Source organism: Nelusetta ayraudi, unplaced genomic scaffold, assembly GCF_046127955.1.
Source record: "Nelusetta ayraudi isolate G7.1 ecotype Tasmania unplaced genomic scaffold, CSIRO-AGI_Nayr_v1 ptg000034l, whole genome shotgun sequence".
In the NCBI taxonomy this organism is placed as follows: Eukaryota; Metazoa; Chordata; class Actinopteri; order Tetraodontiformes; family Monacanthidae; genus Nelusetta; species Nelusetta ayraudi.
The window spans coordinates 5,221,146-5,248,500 of record NW_027466084.1 but is presented as its reverse complement, the minus strand read 5'-3'; the positions used below and the strand labels follow the sequence as shown (position 1 = coordinate 5,248,500).

The following is a 27,355-nucleotide window of genomic DNA, read 5'->3' as shown; positions in this document are numbered from 1 at the left end:
GAATATAAAGCCAGCTTAACTGTGAGTCAATCCTTGTGTCGCACAAACACAAGGCCCGAGTATTACCGACGTCATGATTGTAATTATCATGATCATGATTATCAATTGATAATCAGTGTCACTGTGTCGATCTTTATCACTGTTCATTACTCCACAGGTCATAGTTTTAGTGTCGTAGTGTTTTAAAAAAAAGAAATTAATATTAGACAGGATCTTAATCCTTTAGTGACCATTAGTGACAATGATATCAGATTTTTTTTTTTTTTAGTTTTGGAAAGAAAATATGATGGGTTAATTGGAGGAGTCCAACTCCCTCAAATCCCCTTGTATTTCGCACACTGCTAAAATGTCATGTTGACTTGGAACATATAATTTGCTCTGACTCTCTCTTTTCTATTTTCCTGTTTCTAGGTGACTTGGGCAAAGTTCTCTCCTGCCTCGTCTTTGAGTGTCGAACAAAATGGCTTCGTTCCTAAAAATGCGCCAGTTTGCCCTCTGCCACCAGAAAAAGATCTGGCATGGTGCTTCAGGTAACTTTGGAATATTGTGTTATTCACTGAATGAGGTTCATTGTATATTCGTGAGGTATATATTATTGTTAGCGTTTTTCTTTTACAACAGACTCGTGACTATTTTAAGATGTCATGTTCGTACCTTTGGACAGGAGCTTTCCTTCTTCCTCAGAAGGTCACCTGGGTGGTGGTGTGTCTGTGCACGAGTATGCTGAAGGGAAAATCTTCAATGACCCTGACCCCCCCGAACTCTAACACTGACAGTTTTTTGGTCTCAGAGCACATTAAATAATGAGTAGTGCTTGTTTTTCTCCTGCATTTTCAATTGCAGCTTTTCTGAAGATGGTACACAAATTCAAAATGCAGCCTTAGGTACCAACATAACATCTTAAAATAGCCACGTCTGTTATAAAAGAAAAATGCACACAATGTATTGTATTTTTCACCTGTGCCGTTGGCCGACACAAACTTACTGTGTGACCTCCTGGTCGGTTAAAAGACCCGTTCTGATTGGCCTCGCAGCACAGTCACATTTCCCTCACAGTTGGTGAACTTGGTCGGTAGTTTGGCGGGTTGGGGTTGGGGTGAGGGTCAGAGGTCGGGCCTCCGTGGTGCAGTGGCCAGGTTTTCACTGCTTACCAGAGCGCAGTTTGCCCTCCTGACTCCAGCGCTGCATTTCTGGGCGCTGTTTGGTGTAAAAACCTCTGTGGATCCCACCAGAAGGTGACTGAGATAACAATGCTCCGTTCTCTGTGGATTCTGGCCTTCATCTGTCGTTACTGAATTATGAAAATTAAATTATTAAACGGTTCATAAATGAGCTGATGACACAGAGTGAAATATTCTCTAGTACTGTAGTATAAGGGTGCCCAAGAGAGAGAGAGAGAGAGAGGGAGAGACATCAGGTCCTTGCTAACAGTTAGCAGCAGATAGCAGTTAGCCGAGTCAGTGCTGTGATTATTACTAAGGCCTGACTGAAACAACTCATATGTTTGGATGTGGTTATTGAAGAGAATGAAGCGTCTACGAACTGCAACAGACAGAGGAAATAAGACCGTTTGTCAAATCACAATGCTTGATGACATCAAACTGTATTTAAGAGAAGAGAGTACATTGTTCTGGTACTATTCGATTCAATTCAATTCAGTCCAATTCAATTCAATACTTTATTGTTATTGTCAACATTGCCCCCAACATTAACGGTGTGTGTGTGTGTGTGTGTGTGTGTGTGTGTGTGTGTGTGTGTAAAGTAAAGGTAAGTGAAGGTTGGTGGGGTGGGGGTGACCCCTGTTGTAAGGCTTCACTCTTGTGTTTCTCCTGGAATCTTGTGGCCTCACTGCTTCTCTTCTCCGTGTTCCTTCTGTTCCAGGCTGCAGATCCATCAGCAACACGGCAACAAAAACCCAGTTGGAATTTGATTATAACGGACCCTCGATGAAGACAGCGGTCCCTGGACCCCGATCACACGTAATTGGAAATGCAGTACATACACTGCAGTACCAGTGGATATTGTTTCCAGTGACTGACTGAAGCTTTTTCCTCCCCTTGCAGGAGTTGCTGAAACAGTTGGGAGACATCCAAGTGAGTATCCACTGTTCTCAGTTGTGCAGAATGGAAATTGATGCTCTAGGTGAAATGAAACGAGTTTCCGAGTGCACGGGGAAGCAGGTCTTGAAGATGAAAGTCTCCCAAACATCATCTGTGTTTGCTGCAATGGCATCTTAGATTGATTTAAATTCCGGGGAAGTCAGAGAGAAATGTTGAGTTTCTCCAGTTGCTCGCCGCTGGGCTTCAGATGGCATGGGGACAGTTTGGGAAGTGATTGATCCCTCAATGCGATGAGCATTTGAGCCACGAGACAAAACCTCTTTCACATACTGAGTAACTGCCTCCGCTGACTAAAGACTCACAGACAGCAGTTTGTAATTAAAGGATGCTCCTGTTAGACTTTCAAAAAACAGCAACATGAGTGTTTTTATTTCTCTACTCGCCAATATGCTTGTTTTATTTTCCCCCCTTTGAGCAAATACAATTAAAATACAAAAAACAGGCATCACAGACACACTGCATATACATATACATGTGTGTGTATATAACCCTATATATGTGTGTATAAATATATATAGCGGAGTCTCCAATTGAGGTTTGTTGACAGACAAAGGCTATCTGGTCCCTGATGCAGAAACAAACAATCGAACCCTGAACCTTGAACTCTTCTTCTGGATCCTCATTGATGTTCTGCCAACAGCAGCAGTTGGTGCAGTGATAGTGAGTGGCAGATAAGAGAGGATAAGCGGAGGAAACGTCCTTTGGACATGAACAGTGCCGTGTCTCCCCTGGCTGACCTCCCGGCGGAGGAGAAGCACTCCCCTCTGACTCAGGAACTCCGACTCATTTCGAGTGACAGCTCTCTGCACTGATCAGCAACGTGTTGCCGGCAGACGTCTGCCTGCTTGCTCTGGAAGTGCAACATGAGGCCCGTTCAACTTAAGCGGTTGCCGGTTAATGTATTACTTTGTTACACGACATTCAACTCCAACTGATCCCTCCTTTTACACCTTTATAGGTGTTTGTAAATCTTCTTTAAAAAAAAAAAAAAAAAGGTATCGATTGAGATGGAACAAAAACGGTTACAATACGAATAATTGATACAATTCACTGGTTTGTTCCAAATCCTCTCTGACCTCCTTCAAGAAGGAGGAGCCTTGTTGAGCGGCTTCACAATGTGTTAGTACTGAGTAGGAGGTGTCAGTTTGCTCCAGGCTGCTCTTTGGCCTGGACTGGCTGAGGTTCCCTCCACCATTCCAAGTCCACCAGACTCATAGACTCCGTTAGCTGCACCTGTTAAGACACAACTCCAGTCCAGTCAGTCACTGGTCCCACATGGTCGTCAGTCACAGTCAGTCTGCCAGACCATAAGGCCTCCCTCCCTCTCTCTCTATCTCTCTACCTCTCTCTCTCTGTCTCTCTCCCTCTCCTACTCTCTCTCTCTCTCTCTCTCTCTCTCTCTCTCTCTCCCTCTCCGACTCTCTCTCTCTCTCTCCCTCTCCTACTCTCTCTCTCTCTCTCTCTCCCTCTCCTACTCTCTCTCTCTCTCTCTCTCTCCCTCTCCTACTCTCTCTCTCTCTCTCCTACTCTCTCTCTCTCTCTCTCCCTCTCCTACTCTCTCTCTCTCTCTCTCTCCCTCTCCTACTCTCTCTCTCTCTCTCTCTCTACCTCTCTCTCCCTCTCTCTCTCTCTCTCTCTTTGAATAAGTACGTAGGTTTTTTTTATACAAATATCTGCATTTTTACTTAAAAACACAATGTGCATAATTTAGCCACTCCTCTTTCTGCTGACCAGCTGCCCACCAGCATGCATCAACTGTGTCACTGTGTTCAAACCACAATGGCTGAACATTCAGCTGTGAGCTGCAGTTGTATGCTGATGATGATGACGATTATTACGTTTTTCTGTTACAGTTCTCACTGATTTCTTATCTTTCTTTCTTTCTCTCTCTCTTTCTTTCTTTCTTCCTATCCCCCCCACCCCCCACCACACCATATCCCACTCCCCACACCCCCACACCCTCCACCCTCTCCATCCCAGAATGTCGGTGCAATCAACTTCTTCTGTAACTACGAGGAGAGCAAGGGCAATTACCTGGTGGATGTGGACGGCAACCGCATGCTGGACATCTACACACAGATCTCCTCAATCCCTATTGGTCAGTAGCATAACGCTCTTTTTTTCTTTGATTTTCTTCAGTTGTCAGGCGTTGTTCTAAGCTGTGTTGTACGTCCTGGTGGGCACAATGATAAAATGAGGGGTCAACAACAGGGTGGCGAAGAAACATCTGCTTGTTTTCACATTTTCACAAAACATGAGTGGATGCTTCAACTTCAGGGCACCGAAGCGCATGGTCAGTTGATGAATGGTTTCCTCCTTTAAAAAAAAAAAATAAATAAAAAATCCTCTTCGTGGCCCTGCGATGAACTGGCGACTTGTCCAGGGTGTCGCCCTGCCTTCGCCCTAAGACAGCTGGGATAGGCTCCAGCAGACCCCCGTGACCCTGAATAGGAATAAGCGGGTATAGAAGATGAATGAATGAAAAAAAATCCTCTTTGTTTCCAAATCTGTGCAAAATCACAAGCTGATCCAAACACATGTGTAACCAGTGACACACCTGTTCTTGGCAAGACTACAACCTTGACTAGAAGATGCAGCCCCTGCAGTTCTTCTTCTTCTTCACACATCTGACTTCCTGTTTATCTCCCCGCAGGTTACAATCACCCTGCTCTCCTCAAACTGATGACTGATCCCAACAACATGGTGAGTCCTTTAAACGTGATTGTGTCACGTTTAGTCTTTAAGTGTCAATACACCCATTTTTCCTCCACCTCTGGAGAACCCAGCTGAGCATGTGAACAGAGCTGCATATAAAAAAATAAAAAAATAAAAAAAATATTTTCATGCAGAACTGAACCAATGAATGGACAGAGAGGATTAACATTAACAGACAGACAAGATTCTTCTATATCTATATCTATATCAGACAAGATTCTTCTATATCACCTCTTATCAAACAATGAAAGTTCGTGTTGCTCATGTAAATGAGAACATGCAGAAACTTTGCTCAAGGGCACTGCGGCTGGTTCAGAGCTGTGGTGTGTTCAGGTGTCTCACCACACAGCGTCCCAGTCCACTCGTTCACCGATGCCTCATCTGGAACTGAGAACCAGTTTAATGCTAATAATACTTGTAGGGGCTAAGCCGACCGCTTGAAGCCCCTGAGACGCTCGCTAGATGGGCATCTGTTTGACGCGCTCGCCACAATCCACACCGTTTGTATCCACAAAGATGACGATATTGCAAATTGATTGTATAAAGCGCTTTGAGACACCTTTGGTTGTGATTTAGCGCTCTACAAATAAAGTATACAATCAACTCCCTCAACATAGCTCGATGATGCAGACACAACGCCTTGCGCAGCAACTCGGTCAGGAACTGTTTGTGCTCCACCCAGCAGGCAACCTCTGACACCTGTACTGTTGCTCCGACTTAAGTGGGTGTGACACCAATTACACTGGAGTGCCACCCAGTGGACAAACACGTAATGGCAGAGAATAGCTCTTAGAATACTAATAACCAGTCTGGACCTGGCTTTGACCAGACACGCCAAGATTCAAAGATTCAAAGATTTTCTTTATTGCTCACGTCACTTGCCACGGCAGTAAAATGTTGGTGTGGGAGAAACGCACATGATTTGGCAACAAGGAATAAAGGAAGTTTAAAAAAAAAAAAACAACAAGAGTTTAAAAAGTGGCAGTGAAACATAGGTTTTTACCAAAATGTAAAGCTAAAAAGAGTAAGTTATAATTGGCAAGTACAGATAAGGGTGTTTGAAGTGTTATGCAACACTACAGTGTATAATATAATATGATATATTAAATAGTCATAGACATAGAGTGGTCCTGGCCACGTCAGGTGACCGTTGACACAAGACTGCAGCTCAGTCGGGGTCGACCCCGGGGCCGGCTCCAGCTCTGGCATATACCTCATCATTAGTTATGTACCCGATAATATAATATAATATAATATAATATAATATAATTAGTTGCAACCAATGAAATGCAAAGTATGACACTATACCATCTATTACCATCAATCAACAATAACCGTAATAACAAAATCATTAAATAATAATAATCATAATCATAATAGTTCAATCGTGCAGTATAATATAAATAATATCGTATAATTAGTTCCATGAGTTTTGAAATGTAATATATGTAATATATATGTAATAAGATATAGTATATCGTATAAAAATACTGAAGATACTGTTACTGGTAAACCCCCTATGCCTTTTAGAGTGACAAATTGACTTGACTTTCCTAAGTGACACCAGAGTGTGTGTGTGTGTGTGTGTGTGTGTGTGTGTGTGTGTGTGTGTGTGTGTGTGTGTGTGTGACGTTTTCGCTGTCTCTTTTTCAGAGTGCATTTGTGAACCGACCTGCCCTGGGCATCCTGCCACCGGAAAACTTTGCAGAGAAGCTGTCAGAAAGTCTTCTTACGGTTGGTAATGTTTTAAAACCATTTGATTTCCAGTTTCATCAATATTTTTTTGAGTCGTATTTGTCCATGTAGAATGGTACAAGAAGATAGGTTATACAGTATAATTGTCCCCTCTAGGTGGCTCCCTCTGGGATGACTCGAGTTCAGACGATGGCTTGTGGCTCCTGCTCAAATGAAAATGCTTACAAAGCAATGTTCATTTGGTACAAGGTAAGTTAAATATATATGTGTATATATATATATATGTATATATATATATATATGTATATATATATGTATATGTATATATATATATATATATATGTATATATATATATATATATTTATTTTTATTTATTTTTATTTTTTTTATTTATTTTTTTAGCTCTTTTTAGCTTTGTATTGACACTTAGGTTTAGGCACTGTCATTTTGACCTAATCTCTGTGTCAGATTCTTAATCGCGCGTTTTGTCACAGAACAAGGAGCGAGGCTACAGTGCACCGTCTGAGGAAGACCACAACACTTGCATGGTCAACCAAGTGGGTAGAAAACACAGTGCTAAGCACATTATTCTAGAAATTATTTTTTGATAAAGTTTGCACCATTTCATTATACCTCTCTTTTATTTAACTTTTCCTTTTCCTTCTTCTGTCTTAGGCACCGGGTTGTCCAGACCTTAGTATTTTATCTTTCATGGGTGGTTTTCATGGAAGAACATTAGGTACTTCATATACATATGTATATATATATAAATATATATACATACATATATATATGTATGTATATATATATTTATATATATGTATGCGCATATGTACACATGTGCATGCAACAAAGACAGACGACAGCTAGTTATGGTGCAAAATTTCCATGGGTTTCCTGAGATTAGATTAGAATAGAATAGATAGATAGATTAGATTAGATTCAACTTTATTGTCATTGCACATGTCACAAGTACAGAGGAACTTAGCATTGAATTAAAAACAATATGTATATATTTAGTATAGTGTGGGGGATGGGCAGAGAGTCACATGCAGCAGCGTGCACACTGTCTCCAGCTTCTCTTACCGTTTTTATTACATCATATTTGACAGTTATAGAAATCACATATTGCTCCATTAAAGATTAAAGATTAGCTAAAGTGTCTGTGACCCGTTAGTTTAATTCCTTTTATTTCAAATGTGTTGTATTTCCACTCTGTTCAGGTTGCTTGGCCACCACACATTCCAAATCCATCCACAAGCTCGACGTGCCGACATTTGATTGGCCCATTGCCCCATTTCCCAGACTGCAGTACCCACTGGAGGAATTTTCCAGAGAAAATGCTCAAGAGGAGGCTCGCTGTCTGGAGGAAGTAGGTATTTTGCTTTGTAAACAAGCACGTTTGTACGTCCAGTGTGTTGGTCGGTTTAATGTGATAATTATGATTGTGTCATTTTGGAAATACTCCAGAAGTACAGTTCTGCTTCATTTGTTCCTTTCAGGTGGAGGATCTTATTGTGAAGTGGAGGCAGAAGGGGAAGCCCGTAGCTGGTATTGTGATCGAGCCAATCCAGGCTGAAGGTGGCGATAACCACGCCTCCCCCAACTTCTTCAGAAGTCTACGAAAAATTGCACAGAAGGTAATGAGAAGTAGATGGGTTGTTATTCTCATTCTAATTTAATCACAGCATTTTAGAATATATAACATTTTAGGTACAACAGAATATGATGTATAATTTAATTTGTGTATTTTTTTTTTTGTTTTTATTGTTTTTATACACATCATTTCAGAAGGCATACATTTGCACAGATTTGGCTTCACACCCAAATGTGACCTCCAAAGCTCCCGAAACTCACTAAATCCACTAAAGTTGGCGGGCTGGTGAAAGATTTTAGAATTTGAAAACAAAATCTGCTCTCCAGCACCACATAGAAGCAGTCAAATGGCCACGATGGCCTGTGGACTTGCATCATACGCTGATGACCACTTGCTTCATTAATACGCTAATATCTAAATCCAACAGGAAACGAATCGGTTTACCAAAAATACACCTGAATTCAATAGGTTTTTTCCAAAGTGCCTCTATTTTATCTGCTTGAAATTTCAATATAGACCCTAAAAAGACACGGCATTAAATGTTCCTAATAACAAAGTGATGACCTGGCTTCAATGTGACGAGCCGCTGAAGTGGGATTTCTCTTCCCAACCACTCCAATAAAAAAAAAACAACCACACATTGTCCCAAATATTTGGAATGTCGATTGCGATTTCTACCGGTCGATGACGAAGGTAGTCGGGGTCGATGTGTGGAGAGAGAGGGAGTGAGAGCGCCCCCTCCACACCCAACGAAAAATGTGAAAATGTGCTTGGATGTTGACCCCGGGACTGGTAGATGTCAGGACAAAAAAGGTTGGGCACACCTGGTCTGAAGGAAATCTAAAGGAATCTTAAGGAATCGTGGAGTCTAGTTCAATGTCTTCTGGCCATTTATTCATTCAAGTCAGACAAATTTCATTTGAGATTTCACTGTCAGATCCTCTATTAATGAGCTGCTTTGCTGCGATCTTTGACAGTTTTTTTCCCCATCTATACATTAGTTACATCACCACGCCAAATAATCTTTTTGTTTCCGGCTCAGCATGACGTTGCTTTCCACGTGGATGAAGTCCAGACTGGAGGAGGATCCACAGGAAAGTTCTGGGCCCATGAGCATTGGGGACTGGACGACCCAGCGGAAATCGTCTCCTTCAGCAAGAAGCTGCTCACTGGTGGCTACTACCATAAGGATGAACTACAAGCTGATAAGGTCTGCTCATAGAAATTTTTCTTACGTATCTAATATGATCCGATTTTTGTTGAGTACTTTTTTTGTCTACCTGACCACTTTTTTTTAATTTTTAGTTATTTTTTGATTTTTTAATTTTTTTTACTATTTTTAGACCTTCAAGTTACTTTCATTTGATAATAAATTCTAGGTCACAGAACACACTCATGGTGTGTGTCTCTGTTTTCACTGTGTACACTGGAATTTGCTCATGTCCATGTTTTCACTTTCTTTGTTTTAGCCCTACCGGATCTTCAACACCTGGATGGGAGATCCATCAAAGAATTTGTTTCTGGTTGAGGTTCTCAACGTCATCCGGAAAGAAAACCTTCTGGACCGGGTGACCCGATCTGGAGCAGCCTTGCTCAACGGCCTTTATGAGCTTCAGGTACTTAGATATTTTTTTCTCCTGTTTTTTTTTTTTTTTTTCATGTCACATGTAAAGATTAAAACGCTTTAAAGAATAATATTTGATGTCTTCGATGTCTGATTTGTCACGATGTAATTTGTGATGGGTCAGCACGGAGTATGAAACCACATTGTGTTTTGTGTTTCAGGCTCAGTATCCTGGGATACTGAGCCGCGCCCGAGGGCAGGGGACCTTCTGTGCCATCGACGTCCGTGATGATGCCACACGCAACAACATCCTCCTCAAAGCAAGAGACAGAGGTTAGAATCCCCTTCAATACCTTGTGACACAGTATACGGCAATAATAATTACCTACAACTGTGATTCATCACTGAGGGTCAAAGAGATGTCTGGTGGGTAGTAGGCTTTTGTCTGCTACAACCACCCTGTGACGAGCTAGCGTGTTGCCCCTGCTGCCCTTTGGGAAGTATTACCAGTACAGCAGTGTGAAAGCACACGTGCCACTGTTGTGTAACACAAGCAGGAGAGATTTAGCCAGGTGTTAGAAACCTTCCTCAGATTTCTAAATATGTATATGTGTGTATACATATATATATGTATATATATATATATATATATGTATATATATATATATATATACATATATATATATATATATATATATATATATATATATATATATATATATATATACATATATATGTATGTATGTATGTATATATATATATATATATATATATATATATATATATATATATATATATATATATATACATATATATATATATATATATATGTACATACATATATATATGTATGTATATATATATATATACATATGTATACATACATATGTATGTACATATATACGTATGTATACATACATACGTATGTGTGTATATATATATATATATATATATATATATATATATATACATATATATATATATATATATATACATACATATATATACATATTTAGAAATCTGAGGAATAATAGCATGCAGACAGTAGATCTCCAGAATCAGGGTTGGTGACCACTGAGTTAGAGCATCGCTTACATTTTATTACACACATGCCATCGATTAGCTGAGACTGTGTCTCCCTCACCCAGCCCCACACTATCTGGTATCCAAACCTTTAAGGTCTTGAGCTGTGTATGGGCTTGGAGAAGGGACGAGGTAGTTCACTATATCTGGATATGATGTTGAAGGTAGAACTGCTGGGTCATCTTTCCAAGACGAGTGAGCGAGTTCGTACGGATCTTTACCTCCTATTAACCATCATTTTTCATTATATCGCCGTTTCTCCCGTTGACCGAGTCCTTCTCTGTATATTTCTGCAGCTTCCACGCGTTCCTCTTGGCTTTCCTGTAGTTTTGCCATTTTAAATTCCGCCAAAAAAATGCACATTCAACGTGCTGTTTATTGTATTGTTTGCAACTGAGTATCTCCAATATGGCCGTGCGTACGGGTAACTGGCAAAAATGTGACATCAGTGAAAACCCTCTGTACTAGCGTTTATGCTGAATTGTAACACTCTTTCACTGATCACTTATCAACTGTGTTATTTAGGACATTATTTCGATATTTAAGTTGTAGTAAATGTGTTTAAGCTATTTAAATGTGGTAAACATTGCTTCTAACCTTCGTGAATTAATATACCTTTGATATTTTACGTTGAAAAATATAACGACTATGTCACAGAGCAATGCTTTGTGTGTCATCGTTATTTTGATGCATTTGTTTGAAAACATATGCTGTTAGAGCACAACAGTATAACACGGGTGTGAAGATTTAAGCAAGTTCGGTTAAACAGAGGTTCGGAAAAAAAATAAAGAAGATAATCGTGGCTGATCGACTAATTGGAAAAATAATCAATAGACTCGTTGACAACAGAAGTAATCGTTAGTTGCAGCCCGGGTTGTTTCATGTCATATGTAACACCTATGTAGTTTCCATGAATAACCATCCTCTTCCTCTGACAGGTGTCCTCCTGGGAGGCTGTGGAGATCGATCCATTCGTTTCAGGCCGGCGCTGATATTCCAGGAGTACCACGTTCACCTCTTCCTCAATATTTTCAATGACGTGCTGGATGAATTCAAATAGATATCAAGCCAGACAGACAGACAGACATGTGGTCTTTTGTTGATTTAAAAAGAATCTTTTCTTGAAAAGGGAAGCACAATATGTACAATTACTCTAAATGATATCCTTCATAACCTCTGCAGAACCTTGGTTGTGTAATTTATAACATGACGGTGATGTTTTATCTTCTGCTAATGAAAATGTTGTAACGATTTCTTGTTATAAAGACGCGGCTGCCGGCTTCTCCGGTTTGCAGTTGTACTTGTACACTTGTCTCAAGGTAGCATTTATCAGTGATCATAGAGTATTTCTGAGCATTTCTGCATGCCTTGTAAGTGCCAACTAAAAGAAAGACTTCAAAAGAAATGGCATTTCTTACTTTGACTAAAAATGATGTCTATTTTTTTTTTCGTTCTTTGTTTCTTTGCTTAAATTGTTCTTAAGATTAGGGAAACACTTCACCATTAGCTAAGTGTTAGCTAGTAGAGAGTCGGGTGAGGACGAGGGAGTTGTCTTGAGATTGTAGAATCAACACTGGGATTTGGGATTGAGGTTAGGATTAATAAGTAGTTTGTGATGACTTGTACGGATACAATATATTCTTAATCTGCATCCTAATTAATAGTTAGTTAATGGTGAACAAATGTTTCCTGATGTTACCAAAATTGTTGTAGTGAAAGTGATATACATTTCCAATACACCACGATAATGTCATGAATTGTAGCGTCTACTAGTCAATTAAATGCCTTTTTTTTCCTTTTACATGTGTGTGTGTGTGTGTGTGTGTGTGTGTACGTATATATTGTTCAGGCCAAAATCATTGAAAACACAGATTTATAGTGTATCTGTTTCCAAATTAAGAAAGACTTTAAAGATAAAGATATTTCATGGATACACCGAGTTAAAACGAGGAAGGGCAGAAACGAGACATCCAAAATCATTCGCCCCCTAGTCGTGGATAGTCAAAAGTGTCCCTTGACGACGTTGGAACTCCTGATGGTTGAATCTTTCATCCTCATCCCGGGTCTCTTCGACGGACGGACGTCAGTGTCCCATCTGGGAATCATCATGAAAATATTCATCGTCTTACAAGAATGCGAGGTGAATAATAACATAGTTTTACAAGTCATGACACCCTAACGTACTGTATTAGAATTTTTTTTCAAACTATTGGCTTTTCTGCTTTTTTATGTTTGAATGATACACACACAAAAACACACACAGACACACTCTCAATGTTTTTCCACAATTTTAAAAAATAATTATGCAATCTTAATTTAGAAATCTGCATCATCATCATCATCATCATCATCATCATCATCATCATCATCATCATCTTCAGAAATTCTCTCATTTAGAAACGACTGAAGCAGAACGCTGACGATCTTGGGCACAGCCTCCCCCAAAACTTTCCTGTGTCAGTTTGATACAATGACACTGGTACAAGGATTGGGAGTGACTGGACCAAGAAGTTCCCAACACACAAAATTCACCAGCCATCAGTGTCTTCGCTCAGAAGAAGCTGGAGACTGTCCAAACTGATATCATCTCCACGGAGTGGACACATCATCTGTCAACAGCAACATTGCACTTATTTTAATCTTGACTCAATAATGGTTTCATCACCAATAAAAGGAATTAAAAAAAAATGCTGCATATTAATAACATTATTATTATTATTATTATTATTATTATTATTACAATAATAAAAGTAATAGTAGTAGTAGTAGTAGTATTTCAAATTATAAGTAGAAGAAAATCTATACTTACCTTACCAGCAAAATGAGACTAAACTCGACTAAAGTAAAAAGCATTGGGAACATCCCTTCAGGAGAGAGAAGGTTCCTCCTGTGACCTCCGATCTTCAAGGCTTCTCTCCATCTCACTGCCGTCCCTCTGCCTCCTCCACTTTTTGTGCCCTTCATTCTAAATTCCGCATTCCTCTCCTGCTCTTTTTTTTTTTTTTTTCTTCCGCGCACTGCCCCTTGTTACTTTGCCTCGACTCGCTCACTGAGATCTCTGTCTTTCGAGGGCCGACTGATGGTCTGACAGGGTGAGGCACTTCCTCTGTTACAGGAAACAGATTATTGAAGGCTTGGAACTGGGAGCTGAAACCAACCAGGAAAACTGCCCATCTTGGCCGAAGAAGCAAAGGACGATTACTGTATCACCAAGAAATAATTGTTTTGAAACATTTCCATGTATATGTAAGTATATGTAGGAAGCACTTTCTAAAAGCATTAAGACAGGTGAGGTACACCTGTTGTGGACCTTTTGTTTTGTTGTAGATCAGCTAAGAGCCAGAACTTCTTTGCCATATTGGGGTTTTGAACTTTTTTTTTATATAGCGGAGTATCATCATCATTAGATTTCCAGGCCACAAAGGAAAAATAAATAAGCATATGAATAGAAATGAGTGCAAATGCAACAGTTTTAAATGGGTACGACAAATTTTTTGTAAATCGGGCCCTTTGTGATTTGATTATTAGTGGTAAGTAGCAAGTTTGACATCATTGTATACTTAGAACTAGGTGAACTAGCTTCTGTCATTACTGATATTAGCCTCTTCACGTGACTATTTAGCTGTTGGACTATTGTAAACCTTTCACACGGCTGGAGAATTTCCATACTTTGGGACAACTGGACAATCCATCCCTTGGGTTGCCTTAAACCGGTCCTCGGACCAGAGTGCGAATGTTGGGACCCAAAATGATTGTAGATCGACAACTTTGTTTTAATTTCACTCTGGGAGAAATGTGTTTTCATTCATTTTGACGAGCAATGTAAAAAACAACAACAACCTATATGACCCTTATACTTGCATTGCCACTGTGTCCCCTGTCACTGTGAACTGTGTGCCCTCTACAAATGTTTATAACATGGATTGTGCAAAGTGAATCTGAAGGGATGAATTAATTACTCTGTATAAAGCTAACATCACATGCATCAGTAGTTTACTTGGAGTTTTTCTTTTTAGGGTTTACCGTAGCAAATAACCTGCTTACGGTCAACCTGATCCTTTGCATCATTTTTCTTTCACACCTATGAACTTCCAGTGCTCCTTCACTACATCTATGAATCTTCTCTTTGGTCTTTCTCCAAGTCTCCTTCCTGGCAATTCTAACTTCAGCATCCTCACTACACCCCCCCCGCCCCCCAACCCCTCCGTATATGTCCAAACAGCTCACTCAATTTGGCCTTTCTTGCTTTATCTTCAGTAGGTCTACGATGTCAATATACTCGTTCCTATCCATCATTGTCACTCCAAAAAATATCCTCAACAGCAGGACCAGTTTTGCCCCCCCCCCCCCCCCCCCCATTCCCCCAGAGTGCATTTGCAAAGAATGCTTGATAACTTGGGTGGGACACCCTTGTGGGACTGATGTTTACACTGCAAGGCTTAGTTCAACATCTTATCTCTGTAAGTGTATCCTGTATGACCACTGTAGTACCGCCATGAAACGATGAAAATAGCCGTAAAACTCCAGTTCCTTGAGGTCCCAATACACGCACAGTCCTCATACATGTTTTCAAACATATATTGACCGACTATTCTCTCATCCCCGTTGCCCACCGGGCCGGTGGTCCATCGCATCCGCATTAGGCTCAATAAACCTGGATCGTTTTCTCTGTTCTATCCACTCCAGGAAACCAGGAGGACTTTTTCATTGCGTGTCGCTCCGTCCGTCCAGCGCTCTTTGAGCTTTTTCTTCGGCCACCGCAAACGAAAACGTCTGCAGCTCTTCCTTTTGCCAATAGTACAGTGTCATAAGCACTTCAGTTTTTAATTCGGTAGATTTCCTGGGAAAAAGAGTCATACTTCCTTCTCCGCCATATTTGTTCTCCCTGGAGCGGATGGGCTGGATCTCGCGACACCTGACTGCAATAACGGTGCGCGAAGCATTAAACCACGCGAGACTAAAGGAGTTAACCAAACAAACAGAATGGGTAAAATCGATTGCATTTTAAAATATCCATACTGGGATTTATGTATCGATTAGCGTTTTTAAACGTGTATCAATAAATATCGAAAATATCAATATTTTTAACCCACCCCTAATAAGTATGGGTTTTTATCCTAGATCAGGAGCTTTCGTTCAAAGCACATATAAATAATCTTGTCATTAAAGTTCATGTAAAGCTTGGGTTCTTTTTTTAGGAATAGAACCTGCTTCTCTCTCAAGGTCAGAGAGAAATTAGTGGCAGCAACTTTCCTACCTATTCTTGACTATGGGGATGTGCTCTACTACAGTGCATCGTCCAAATGTCTGCAGTCCTTGGACAGTGCTTTTCATTCAGCACTGAGATTTGTCACTGGCTGCAGTTGTCTCACCCACCATTGTGAACTGTGCTTGAACTCAAACTTGTCTTCTCTGAGTGTTCACAGATGCGCGCATTGGCTGATCCTTATTTATAAGACTCTTTGAGGTTTGATTCCCCCGTACTTGTGCACTTTATTGCAGAAAACAAGCAGTTGCTATGCCTTGCGTTCTTGCACTTCACTAGTCTTATCTGTTCCTGGGGTAAGGACATCAGCTTTGCAGCCCCCTCTGCGTGGAATACTATACAGACTGAACTGAAACACTCTGAATTGATTCCATTTGGAGCCTTCCAATCTATCCTGAGGGATAGACGGCGTGTGAGACCACGAAACAGTGCCTGTCTTTTATATCTTAAAATTTTTGTTGTTGTGTCACAGCGCCCACATTTGAAAATACTACTGCACCTCCAAATGTGTCTGTTTTATTTAATACTATCACCCCTATGTAACTGTTTTTATGACACGTGCTGCTGACCTCTTGGCCAGGTCACCTTTGTGAAAGAGATCCTGATCTCAATGTGTTTTTTATCCGGTTAAATAAAGGTTGGGGGGGGGGGGGGGAAGAAGAAGATTGCAGCAGGAGACATCATGAACTACCAGCCAGCAAGTTGGTACAATGGGAACCAAGACACATGCATCGGAATTAAGGGTGTCCCATCCTGACAAACGAGGATTCTCTTAAAGAGGATGCGGGAGCAGGAAGTACCAACAAACTGGCCAGATGCATTGAGAACCAGCATGACTTGAAGCGATGATGGAGGGCTCGTCTGAGGACCACCGAGAGAGAGATGGCGCTGGGATACAAAGATCTTGTACAAACATTCTTGGATCTTTGTAGAAGTTGTTTTGTTGGTTCTTTTATCTCAGACATAGATGTTTAAGGTTTTTATTTACATGACATGTTTCAGCGTGATCGTCCAGCTTCATCAGAGTGTCACATGACGTGGGTGTGTGACTCATCTTTTGTAAAAGTTGCATATCTTTTGAGTCCTCCCATTTCAATTAAAAATGGGAAAATTTTCCATCAAAAATGGAAACTTCCTCTATGATGTGCCATTTAATTACACCTTTTTAAATCACCTTTTATTTACTACAATTTGGTCAATCAATTGCATCTAAAGTGTTTTGTAAGATCTTCACCTGCTCCACAGTCTGGTCGGACATGACTGCAGTGTCACCCATCGAACAAACCAAGTCCTCCTACTGGGCCATTCTTCTGGACATAAATGAGCGTTGCTGGTTTGTTGTGTAATAGAATGATGTTTAGAAGGTTTCATATCGTACAATCAAGAATCATCACATGGACCCCACCTTTTTAAAACAAATGGTCTACACCCTAACCACTAAAGATCAAGGCTTTTTTATCATTGACCTTACTGTCCATTCACGCACCACATCCACCTCCATTCTACCTACACACAGCTCCTCTGCACCTCCCTAACCTCCTACACCTGCACCATACGTGCACCCCCTTCCTCAGTGGCTCCAGTGGCACTGGACAGTATTCGCGCAATCGCAACCACAATTTCCCACGGACAAATGAGACCCAGGACTGTTTTCAGATAAAACAGTGCTTTTAACATTCCGCTAAAAAAAAAACTGTGATGAGCGCACGCTCAGGCTGCAAATTTTATCCAGATTTTACAGACCACTCCTGCAGAAATTTTACCGGCACCCTGTGATTTTATCACTGATAGTCTGAACAACAAATTAAAGTCAACGCTGGACCCTGTTGCTCCGCTCCTCGCTAAAACAATTAAAATAAGACCTACTCCCTCGTGGAGAAATAATGAAGTCAACATTTTTTTTAAAAGGGATTGCAGGAGTGCTGATAGGAGATGGTGGAAGTCAAAATGAACGGTTCACTATGAATCATTTTGTAAACACCTCAAGATTTACAATAACACAGTCAAACAGGCAAGAATCTACCACTTCCAAACACGAATGAATGACCATAAAAACAAGCTCAAATTTCTATTCCGCACTATCGATCTTTTAACAAACAAAAGTTTTAACAAATCTCCCAAGACGCCAGGCAACAGTCTTTGCGAGGACTTTACAAGCCACTTCAGATTCAGAACGAAAATCAATGATATAAGATCAAGTCTTTTAGCCCAACAGATTTTAAGTGCTGACGTACCTGGATCATTGAATTTACCCAAGGAAACACTGCAGAGTTTTCCCCTGGTTGATGCCAGGATGCTTGGTTGAGTGTTCACCCAAATAAAGCCCACAACCTGCCTTTTAGATCCAATTACCACAGCATTTAAAAAAAAACCAAAAAACAACTTTATGGATTCCTCGAAGAACAGCTGTTATATATGGTTCTCTTCAGACAGGTGTCTTCCCCACCCCCTTTGAAACGGCAGTGGTGAAGCCCCTTCTCAAGAAGAGTCATTTAGACCCTGATGTTTAAAATGATTATCGACCTGTTTCCAACTTACCGTTTTTAAAAAATGTAAGATTTTAGAAAAGCTTGTTTTTAATCAAGTTAATGACTTTTTAAATGCAAGCAACATTTTAGAGAAGTATCAGTCTGGTTTTAGGATGAACCACAGTACAGAGACAGCCCTTTTAAAGATTTTAAATGATATCAGGTGCAACTTAGATAACTATAAACTTGGTACTTCTGGATCTAACTGCCGCCTTCGACACAGTAGACCATCACATTTTATTAAACAGACTGAACAACCTGGTCAGCCTCTCTGGCACTGTTCATAAACTGGTTTGTCTCTTACAGTACCTCACTGATCGACACTTCTTTGTGAGTATGATTACATGTTCCTCATGAACCCATGAGATAAAGTGTGGGGTTGCCCAAGGGTCAATTTTAGGTCCAACGCTTTTTAATCTCTACATGCTTCCCCTTGGGGACGTCATCAGGAGGCACGGCATCAGCTTCCATAGTCATGCTGATGATATGCATCTGCGCATTGCCATGTCTCCTGATGACACAGGGCCTATTGATGCTCCTTTTAGCTGCATTTCATACATGAAGTCATGGATGGCAGCAAACTTCCTGCAACCCAACCAGGACAAAACAGAGGTTTTAGTTATAGGTTCCTGAAGGAGAGCAACTTTTACCAAAATTCCAAGGTTTTAATCTATCACAATCTGCCAAAAAACCAGGGCATGTTTTGACTGTGAGTTCAGTTTTATTCCACACATCAAAAACATAAAGATATGTTTTTACCATCTCAAGAATATAGCCAGGGTCGGCCCGTTTCTCTCTCTGGCCAGCATGGAGGTGCTGATGCACGTTATTTATCTCCTGTCATTTGGATTACTGCAATTCCCTGCCCTCTGGTCTTCCCAACAAGAGCATGCACAATCTACAATTACTGCAAAACTCAGCTGCGCTAGTGGTTACGAGGACCATAGAGCGGGAGCAAATGACACCAGTTTTACGGTCGATGCATTGGCTCCCCGTGCGCTTCAGGATCAATTTTAAGGTTCTTTTTTACTAATTTTTAAATGTCTTAGTGGTCTTGGGCCTTCTTAATTATCAAATCTGCTTTTACCTCAGTAACCCTCGAAGACCCTGAGGTCCTCCGGTGCTGGCCTTTTATTCACACCTACATTCAGAACAAAGAAACACAGGGAGGCGGCATTCAGTTACTATGGCCCCCGATTATGGAACTGCCTGCTGGAGAGCCTCAGGGCTGCAGAGACTATCGACGCTTTTAAACAGAGGCTCAAGACTCATCTTTTTAGTCAGGCTTTTCACTGTTTAACTGTTTAACCCCACTCTTATTCATTTTATGCTCCAACTACTATATTTTACGCTTTTGCTATTATTTTTTATTGTTATATTGTTATATTTAATTTAAGTCCATCTCTTATGGCCTTTTGTCTACCTTTTACCCTATTTTGTTCTTTCATTTGACTGTTTTAGTTGGTTTTACTGTACGTAGATTATCTCATGTTATTAGTCCCAAGCCATGTCTCCTCAGTGACTGTGTCACTGTGAGCAGGTGTGAGTGTGTGGGTGCTTGTGAGTCTCTGTATTTGTGGGTGTGGGAGGGTCTGGTTTTGTTTTAATTTTCTTTTATTTTTATTTCTCTCTGTTGTTTATGTTTTCCCTTTTTGTTTTGAGGCACTTTGAGCTGCTCTCTGTATGAAAAGTACCACATAAATAAATAAAGTTTGAAGTTGGATTTTCTGTTGTTTGTGAGATCCCCAGCTGACCTCCCAAGAGAGAATCAACATCCTGGTATTATACTGAGTTCAAATAGGATGAGCTCCTATCTGATTGGCTGTAATGTGTTGTAGGAAGGGCTCATGGTTCAAACTTGACCCCTCTGGTTGGCTTCTTCTTGATCCTCCTGGAGATTGGGCCAGTACCGGTAGTTAATGTCCAAAACATGTGAGATAAGATGACAAGGAGGAAATGCCCTTTGGACAGGAAGAGGACCGTTTTCTCCTGGGCGAATGTTTGAACAGTGTCCTCGGCTTGAGTGACTACCGTCTGCACTCATCGGCGCGGACCCTCGTGCTCCAGGACAACTGCACCTTCAGGCCGATTCGGCTGAGGCAGGGATTGGTTAATGTATTTCTTCATGACATGAAATTAACCCCAACATTAACATCCTTCTTGGCATCATCCCCCGGGGCTCCTCTTGGTGGTGCTATATGACACTAGCCACTGTTTGCCTATCAGACACCTGATTAAAAGATCAATGGATATTCTTATATATATATATATATATATATATATATATATAAATATATATATATATATATATATATATGTATATGTAAATATATATGTATATGTATATATATATATATTTATATGAGAACTATTCTAAGGGTAGGAAAACCAAACGACTTACATTGTACTGCGATTATACACTTTTATTAAGGTATTTATGGGAAGTATGTTAAGTTTTAATTAGTATAAAAATTAAATAAAAAATGAACCACAATAAAATTAAACCACAATGGACCTTTCACTTTTGACTAGGTGCCTTCACAGACCCGCACCACAGCATGAACTAATATGGTAAGTTTTTTTCAAAGAGCAAGTCAATTGTAAACTAAAATGTGAAGCACAAACACCAAGCTTAATCCAGAATGTTGAATTTAACTAACACAAAATGCCTTCACGGGGGGCAAAACCCTGTTCACTCCAAGACCGTCTTTCTGGGGAAGAAACAGCGAAGGCGATGCGTTGATGGGCCTTGCGTCACCACGGGTTTATCCTCTGATGGGAGGGGTTTCTGTCTGATGAGGAGGGAGGGTGTGAAGAGCAGGTGAGAAGGAGCCTCCTCTGCCTCGAGTCCACTGCAGTGGGGGGGCGGCAGAGCCACCAACAGCCTGTCCTGCAGCACTGCACTGATCAGCTGCTCCTCCTGAACATCCACACTCACCAATGAGTTGTAAAGAAGCTGAGAGCGAGCCACATTCACAACTATAGAGAGAGAGAGAGTGAGAGACAGTGAAAGAACGACTCTTGACTTAACCTAGCCTATTTAAAAAAAAACCAAACATTTTAATGACGATTTTTAGATACTAATTAGGGATGCACCAATGCCGATACTAGTTGTATATGTGTGCATCTGACAACTACTACTGCTGCTGCTACTTATACTAATTATACTACTGCTGCTACTACAGCTACTACAACTGTTACTACCAGTATCAGGTCTTGGTACTGATACCACTATTGGATATCGTACAGATACTAAGGTTGAGTACTCTACTCGTACTAGAAAAATACATGCCGATACCAGTTGTATATGTGTGCATATGACAACTACTACTAGCACTACTGCTACCACGTATACTAATAATACTGCAGCTGCTACTACTGTTACTACCAGTATCAGGCATTGGTACCGATACCAGTGTTGGGTATCGGTACCAATATTGGGGATGAGTACTCCACTCGCACTTGTAAAATAGGCGCCAATACCAAAACACCAATACCAGTTGTATATGTATGCAAATGACAACTACTACGACTACTACTACTACTACTGCTATTAGTACTAATAATACTGCTGCTACTATTACTGTTACTAGTGGTATCAGGTATCGGTACCAATATCGGGTTTGAGTACTTTACTCGTACTTCTAAAATACCCGCCAAAACCAAAACACCAATAGCAGTTGTATGTTTATGCGAATGATATATGCATACACATACAACTGCTATTGATATATACATACATATATATATATATATATATATATATATATATGTATATATATATATATATATATATATATATATACATATATATATATATGTGTATACACACACACACAGTATATAAACACACATTTGTGGCGTGCATGCTCCACACACACACACACACACACACACACACACACACACACACACACACACACACAGGTTTGTGATCTTCTCCCTGGTGGCCAGGAATGATTTGAATTAAAAGCAACTAAATGATGAGTGTATTACCTTCAGAAGCTTTAGTGTTAATCAAGTTTTTGGTTCTCTCCGACCTCCTCAGAGATTCAAGAACTGCATTCTCTTTGTTAAAGTATTCCCTCTGCAAGGTAACACATCAGATGAGGTACCCAGTCGCACGATGACACATTAAATACATCATAAAAATGAACTTGTCAACCTGCAGACACTGAAGCTGTGCCTTTAAAGCCAGAGTGCTGTTCAGCTCCACGCTTGCCAGGGACCCTGGATTCTGATTGGCTGCTGCAGCAGATGTTTCCATCGGGTGTGTGTGACCTGGACCAGACCGAGACACGCAAGAGAAACACAGATAAGGAAGAGTACATAACATTGTCAATCGGTGCTTAATTTCTCTTCATAAAAGCTTCAACTAGATTTAGTTCAGTTCAGTTCAGTACTTTCATGTCACTTTTCACCTTCACATCTCATCCAAACACAAAAGGCAGCTCCAGAGTGGAGGAATCACTCAGTGTGCGGCCAGGACAAGACAGCAATGATATTAATAGTCAGAAACTCATAAAATTTCCATTTTTTCAGCGTTTAAAGAGTCATTTGAATAAAGAGATAAATACCACAGGGCTGCAAAGACACACACTTTGTTGGAACTTTCCTTGGGTTCATTTTCAATGGACATTAATTAAAGCACATGTTTTCAACATATCCCATGATATATTTTTTCCTCCCATGAGCACCAAATACACTCCACCCATCTGCTCCTGCTCCCTCTGGTACATTTCAGAACCCAGTGTAGCCCACCAGTCATGATTTAAACCATCATAAGCATCAGCTATTCATAATTTGCTCTTGATTGATGTCGACAGACAATAACATCAGTACATTTACTCTTTAGTTTGTCTTATCTAATCACTGATTTCATTTCACCTTCATGATTCCTTTTAACTAACATTGTGGTGTTGTCTTCTTTAAATGACTTCAATGAAAACCTATGTTGTTTATGTATCTCTTAATAATGATGTTTGAGTAAAAGTAGGATACAAAGACCTTTTCAGCTTAAGATACTGACTTGCTCTTCTTAGCTACTTTTTACAAAAGGAAGAAAAAAATGTCTAATCATTTTGAAGCAGTGTTCCATAAAGATTTGACAGTTTACAGAGTAAAATAAAACAAAACAGAAATTGCCACCACAAAGGCGTAACAAGGGCGTGCGTTCCTTCACCTTGGGCATGGAGGCGCCGACTGTTCCTCCTATGGCCGGTGGGTGGGAGCAGAGGGTTGTAGCTCATCGTGGTGGATGGCTGCCAGGATATCAGCGGCCCTTTATCACACACAGACACACACACCCACACAGTCCTGCAGGAAAGCACAGGAATGTTAAATATATCCAACTATCCATCACCAAGAGTAGTATAAAACCAATGGTCACGAACCCGGCAATATATCCCACTATACATTGCACTCACGCTGACCCAAAGGTGGAAAAGGTGAGAGGAGTCAAGTGTTATTTATAATAATAATAATAATAATAATAATAATAATAATAATAATGATGATGATGATGATGATGATGATAATAATAATAATAATACTAGTAATATATTTTGTAAAACACTTAGTATATGGTATCAGAAATGCGTGTATATGTGTACATCAATTTATATGTCGATATGATTTCTGTACCACCACCTGCGGACGTGACGTTTCAATAATGCGACCGCGATGACGTCGTGCCCAGCGCCAAGAGTTGTGTTCGAAAGGTTAAAAAACAAAAAAAACAAAACACAACTTTTTATTCATATTTTTATTTGTCTCGTCTATCAGTACTATTTTACGTCTATTTTCTACTATTTTATTCGGTCTTTGACCAGAGGTTTAAAACTTTCGAAGGTTAGACGGTGCGTAACTATCCGTACAAAAACATTAAACCCTTTGAAGCGAATGTTCGGGCGACACAACTTCAATTGATTCGAGTCATTCGCAGCCGCGCCTTTGTTTTCTGACCCCACTGGACTCTGTTGTGAGGACCGAAGAAACAACGTTGTTGGGTGGTTGTTGTTGTTGTTTTTTTTTTTTTTTTTTTTAGCTCAACAAGATTTGGTTGAAATGAAGTCTATCCAACTAATCTGTCAACCTCGCTGTACTCGGCTTCGTTTGGAGGGTCTACAGTAGCTGGTTTTTAGGTGTACTGTACTAATTTAGAGAAGAATTTCAGTTACCACGCGCACTTCAACTGCCTTCGGTTTATCTTCCTGTTTTATTTGTTTCTGCCGCGGCTGATTCTTCTTCTACCAACTCTTCCTGACTAGCTGACAAATGTGTGAGCTCATTACCGCCATCTACCGGTCGGAGTCTACACACACACACACACACACACACACACACACACACACACACACGCTCAGCTTTTTATCTGAGGAAAAGTTCTACTTCCAAGATGAGGACGGTGAACTTCGTCAAGTTTAGCAGTAGACACAGAAAAAGAGGAAGATTTCCGGCTGTCAGTGAATACAACAGAGGCAAGGCACCTGGTCTAGTCCTTCGCCGTTGAATTAGAAACCTTCATTGTCATTCCAAAATAAGCATAAAATGAAATTTTAGGTACCATATATCTGCTCGTTGTTCTAAGAATGTTAAAATGCAATAGCTTTTTTTTTTTTCAAGTATATTACGCAATATATATTTAAAAATCCAAGAAACTGTTTTTCTTTAAGTCTTCAATGAGCAAATTGGTGCAAACTTGACAAAGTTATTGAAAACATAAAGAAGAAATAACAGCAAAAACAACACCACCACCTCCAGGGATTTACATTCATATCAACATTAAATTCCACACAAAGCAGTCAAACGAATCATTCAGGAATTGTGTTGCTTTTTTATGATTGCATTTTTGACAACGACGATGTCATGACTTTTTTTTTTTTTTTTCCATTTTAAAATTGCAAAGAATAAATGAATAAGTGTCTTATCTGAGAATTTGGATTTCTGGATGAGGAATGTTACTGACTAATTTCATAGCTGAAGAAACAGTAGAAAAAAAAACAATGGTGCAGGGTGTCAAGAACACACGCTGCAGCAGTCCTGACCTAGACTCCGCAGAGGACGTCTGCCTGCTCTCCAACCACATGGAGCGAGCACAGGAGCTCTTGAGCAGAGTGGAGTCAGAGTGTGTCAAGGTTGGCCTTTTTGCCGGATGCCAAGAAAACCAAGGTGACCACCTATAACATTCAAGTGGAGCATCAACCTCTCACAACAACAAGAGGCACTGCCCTGAAGGAAGTCAATGACTCCAAGTACCTGGGCTCATGGGTCAACTCGACAGAACAAGACCTAAAAGTGAGGCATTGGTATGGAGGGCCCTGAATGGCGTGACCAGTACATGGAACTCCAACCTCCCCCGTCAAACCAAACTCAGCTTCTTCTACACGACAGTAGAATTTCTTCTCCTGTGTGGCAGTGAATGCTGGACCCTGACGGATGCACTTCAGAAGGAAGGATGACTGGAAGCAACAATGGGAGGCTTTTCTGAGGACGACCTAGATAGATAGATAGATAGATAGATAGATAGGTAGGTAGGTAGGTAGGTAGGTAGGTAGGTAGATAGATAGATAGATAGATAGATAGATAGATAGATAGATAGATAGATAGATAGATAGATAGGTAGGTAGGTAGGTAGGTAGGTAGGTAGGTAGGTAGGTAGGTAGGTAGATAGATAGGTAGGTAGGTAGGTAGGTAGGTAGGTAGGTAGGTAGGTAGATAGATAGATAGATAGATAGATAGATAGATAGATAGATAGATAGATAGATAGATGGATGGATGGATGGACGGACAGACAGACAGACAGACAGACAGGTGTCATTTATTCTCTGAGTTCTTCCTGTTATTCCAACCTTGGCACACAAATCCAGGTAACAGAGTTAGATTTAAAAACATACATTTTTATATCATACCAGCTCTCCCAGTGTTTCTATGAACAAATATACAATTTTTAAAAAATCACACTTTTCACTTTGTTGACAAATAATTTTTTCGCCATCAGTCAGAATTGGTTTGGGTGCATAGTATTTGCAGAAGAAATCAGGTGTGCATTCCATCAGATTGTCATAGTGTAAAAACATTATTATTTCATTTTGCCATTGTTCTCCACAATTTCTTAAAAAATGTATTATTTCAGCCAACATTTTTACTCAGTGATTGTTGCCACTCAACGTGTGGCCAACTACACTACTTCAAACAGAACACACTTAAATGAACATTACAATAACGTTGTAGGAGGCCTAAATATACACAAACGAGTGTGTAAATGTAATTTGCCACTTTCCACCTCTGCATTTTTAATTGAAGAACCCAACAGATTCAACAACGCATTGACTTACTCTGTAGCTGGAAACAGTCCTCATGCCCTTCTTCTCAAAACGCAATGCTGAGTTTTGATGAAGTTCGCCGGGTGGACGTGGTTCAGTTTCAAGTTCAAAATTTCTTTAACTCTACAAGGACACATCGTTTTATCCTCGATCAGTTCAGATTGTAGTTGCTTTACCCGACTGCTCACAAAGTCACTTAATTGCGACAAAGATAAATGAATGTCTCCTGGTCTAATTCTTCTTTTACACTCGCACCTCGTATGTTGTTTTTTTTTTTTAATATTAAAGACAGCTGGGAAAGACTCCGGCAAACCCCTGTGACCCTGAGTGCAGCAGAGAGTGGGTATAGAACATGAATGGATGGATGGAAATAGGGAATGATGAATGAATGTTTTGAGATTTTTTATTTTCTCAGTCAGATTGTCACTGTTAAAACATGACAGCAGTGGCTGCCTTATGGTC

The 27,355-nt window shown here is 40.2% G+C and overlaps 3 protein-coding genes and 1 long non-coding RNA gene across 7 annotated transcripts in view; 1 reads left to right on the top strand and 3 right to left on the bottom strand.

The window, feature by feature from the left end:
- The window catches only part of rcn3 (reticulocalbin 3, EF-hand calcium binding domain), a 107,161-nt gene that overhangs the window by 64,934 nt on the left and 14,872 nt on the right, over positions 1-27,355 (bottom strand). The gene's annotated exons all lie outside the window — the stretch shown is intronic.
- abat (4-aminobutyrate aminotransferase) lies at positions 408-26,382 on the top strand. Of its 3 annotated transcripts, none has more exons than XM_076032657.1 (16): positions 408-530; positions 1,882-1,979; positions 2,064-2,093; positions 4,101-4,218; positions 4,774-4,823; positions 6,489-6,569; positions 6,687-6,779; positions 7,026-7,088; positions 7,207-7,270; positions 7,755-7,903; positions 8,034-8,171; positions 9,171-9,338; positions 9,598-9,744; positions 9,914-10,025; positions 11,714-11,863; positions 26,370-26,382. In XM_076032657.1, exons 1-15 carry the CDS (start codon positions 461-463, stop codon positions 11,833-11,835), a joined length of 1,503 nt encoding a protein of 500 aa, XP_075888772.1. In that variant the 5' UTR covers positions 408-460; the 3' UTR covers positions 11,836-11,863; positions 26,370-26,382. The 3 variants fall into 3 exon arrangements, with proteins under 3 accessions (XP_075888772.1, XP_075888773.1, XP_075888771.1); XM_076032658.1 differs by having other exon boundaries at positions 26,366-26,382; XM_076032656.1 differs by lacking the exon at positions 26,370-26,382 and having other exon boundaries at positions 11,714-12,574.
- Positions 12,632-13,835, bottom strand: LOC142892467 (uncharacterized). The gene is made up of 2 exons (XR_012927432.1): positions 13,585-13,835; positions 12,632-12,870 (listed from the first exon to the last, which is right to left on the bottom strand). It is a non-coding gene; the product is annotated as an uncharacterized LOC142892467 (long non-coding RNA).
- On the bottom strand, positions 20,978-23,880 carry ppp1r35 (protein phosphatase 1, regulatory subunit 35). Its single transcript, XM_076032655.1, has 5 exons — positions 23,752-23,880; positions 22,735-22,850; positions 22,566-22,656; positions 21,508-21,548; positions 20,978-21,361 (listed from the first exon to the last, which is right to left on the bottom strand). Exons 1-5 carry the CDS (start codon positions 23,816-23,818, stop codon positions 21,335-21,337), a joined length of 342 nt encoding a protein of 113 aa, XP_075888770.1. The 5' UTR covers positions 23,819-23,880; the 3' UTR covers positions 20,978-21,334.

What these genes read in the sequence shown, in the direction of transcription:
- abat (XM_076032657.1), top strand. Translation starts at nt 461, where the DNA reads ATGGCTTCGTTCCTAAAAATGCGCCAGTTTGCCCTCTGCCACCAGAAA. An exon ending in GATCTGGCATGGTGCTTCAG is followed by an intron (nt 531 to 1,881) that starts GTAACTTTGGAA and finishes CTTCTGTTCCAG; the next exon opens with GCTGCAGATCCATCAGCAAC. An exon ending in TACGAAAAATTGCACAGAAG is followed by an intron (nt 8,172 to 9,170) that starts GTAATGAGAAGT and finishes TTTCCGGCTCAG; the next exon opens with CATGACGTTGCTTTCCACGT.
- ppp1r35 (XM_076032655.1), bottom strand. Translation starts at nt 23,818, where the DNA reads ATGAGCTACAACCCTCTGCTCCCACCCACCGGCCATAGGAGGAACAGT. An exon ending in TAACACTAAAGCTTCTGAAG is followed by an intron (nt 21,549 to 22,565) that starts GTAATACACTCA and finishes CTCTCTCTATAG; the next exon opens with TTGTGAATGTGGCTCGCTCT. An exon ending in AGCTTCTTTACAACTCATTG is followed by an intron (nt 21,362 to 21,507) that starts GTGAGTGTGGAT and finishes CCTCCTCATCAG; the next exon opens with ACAGAAACCCCTCCCATCAG.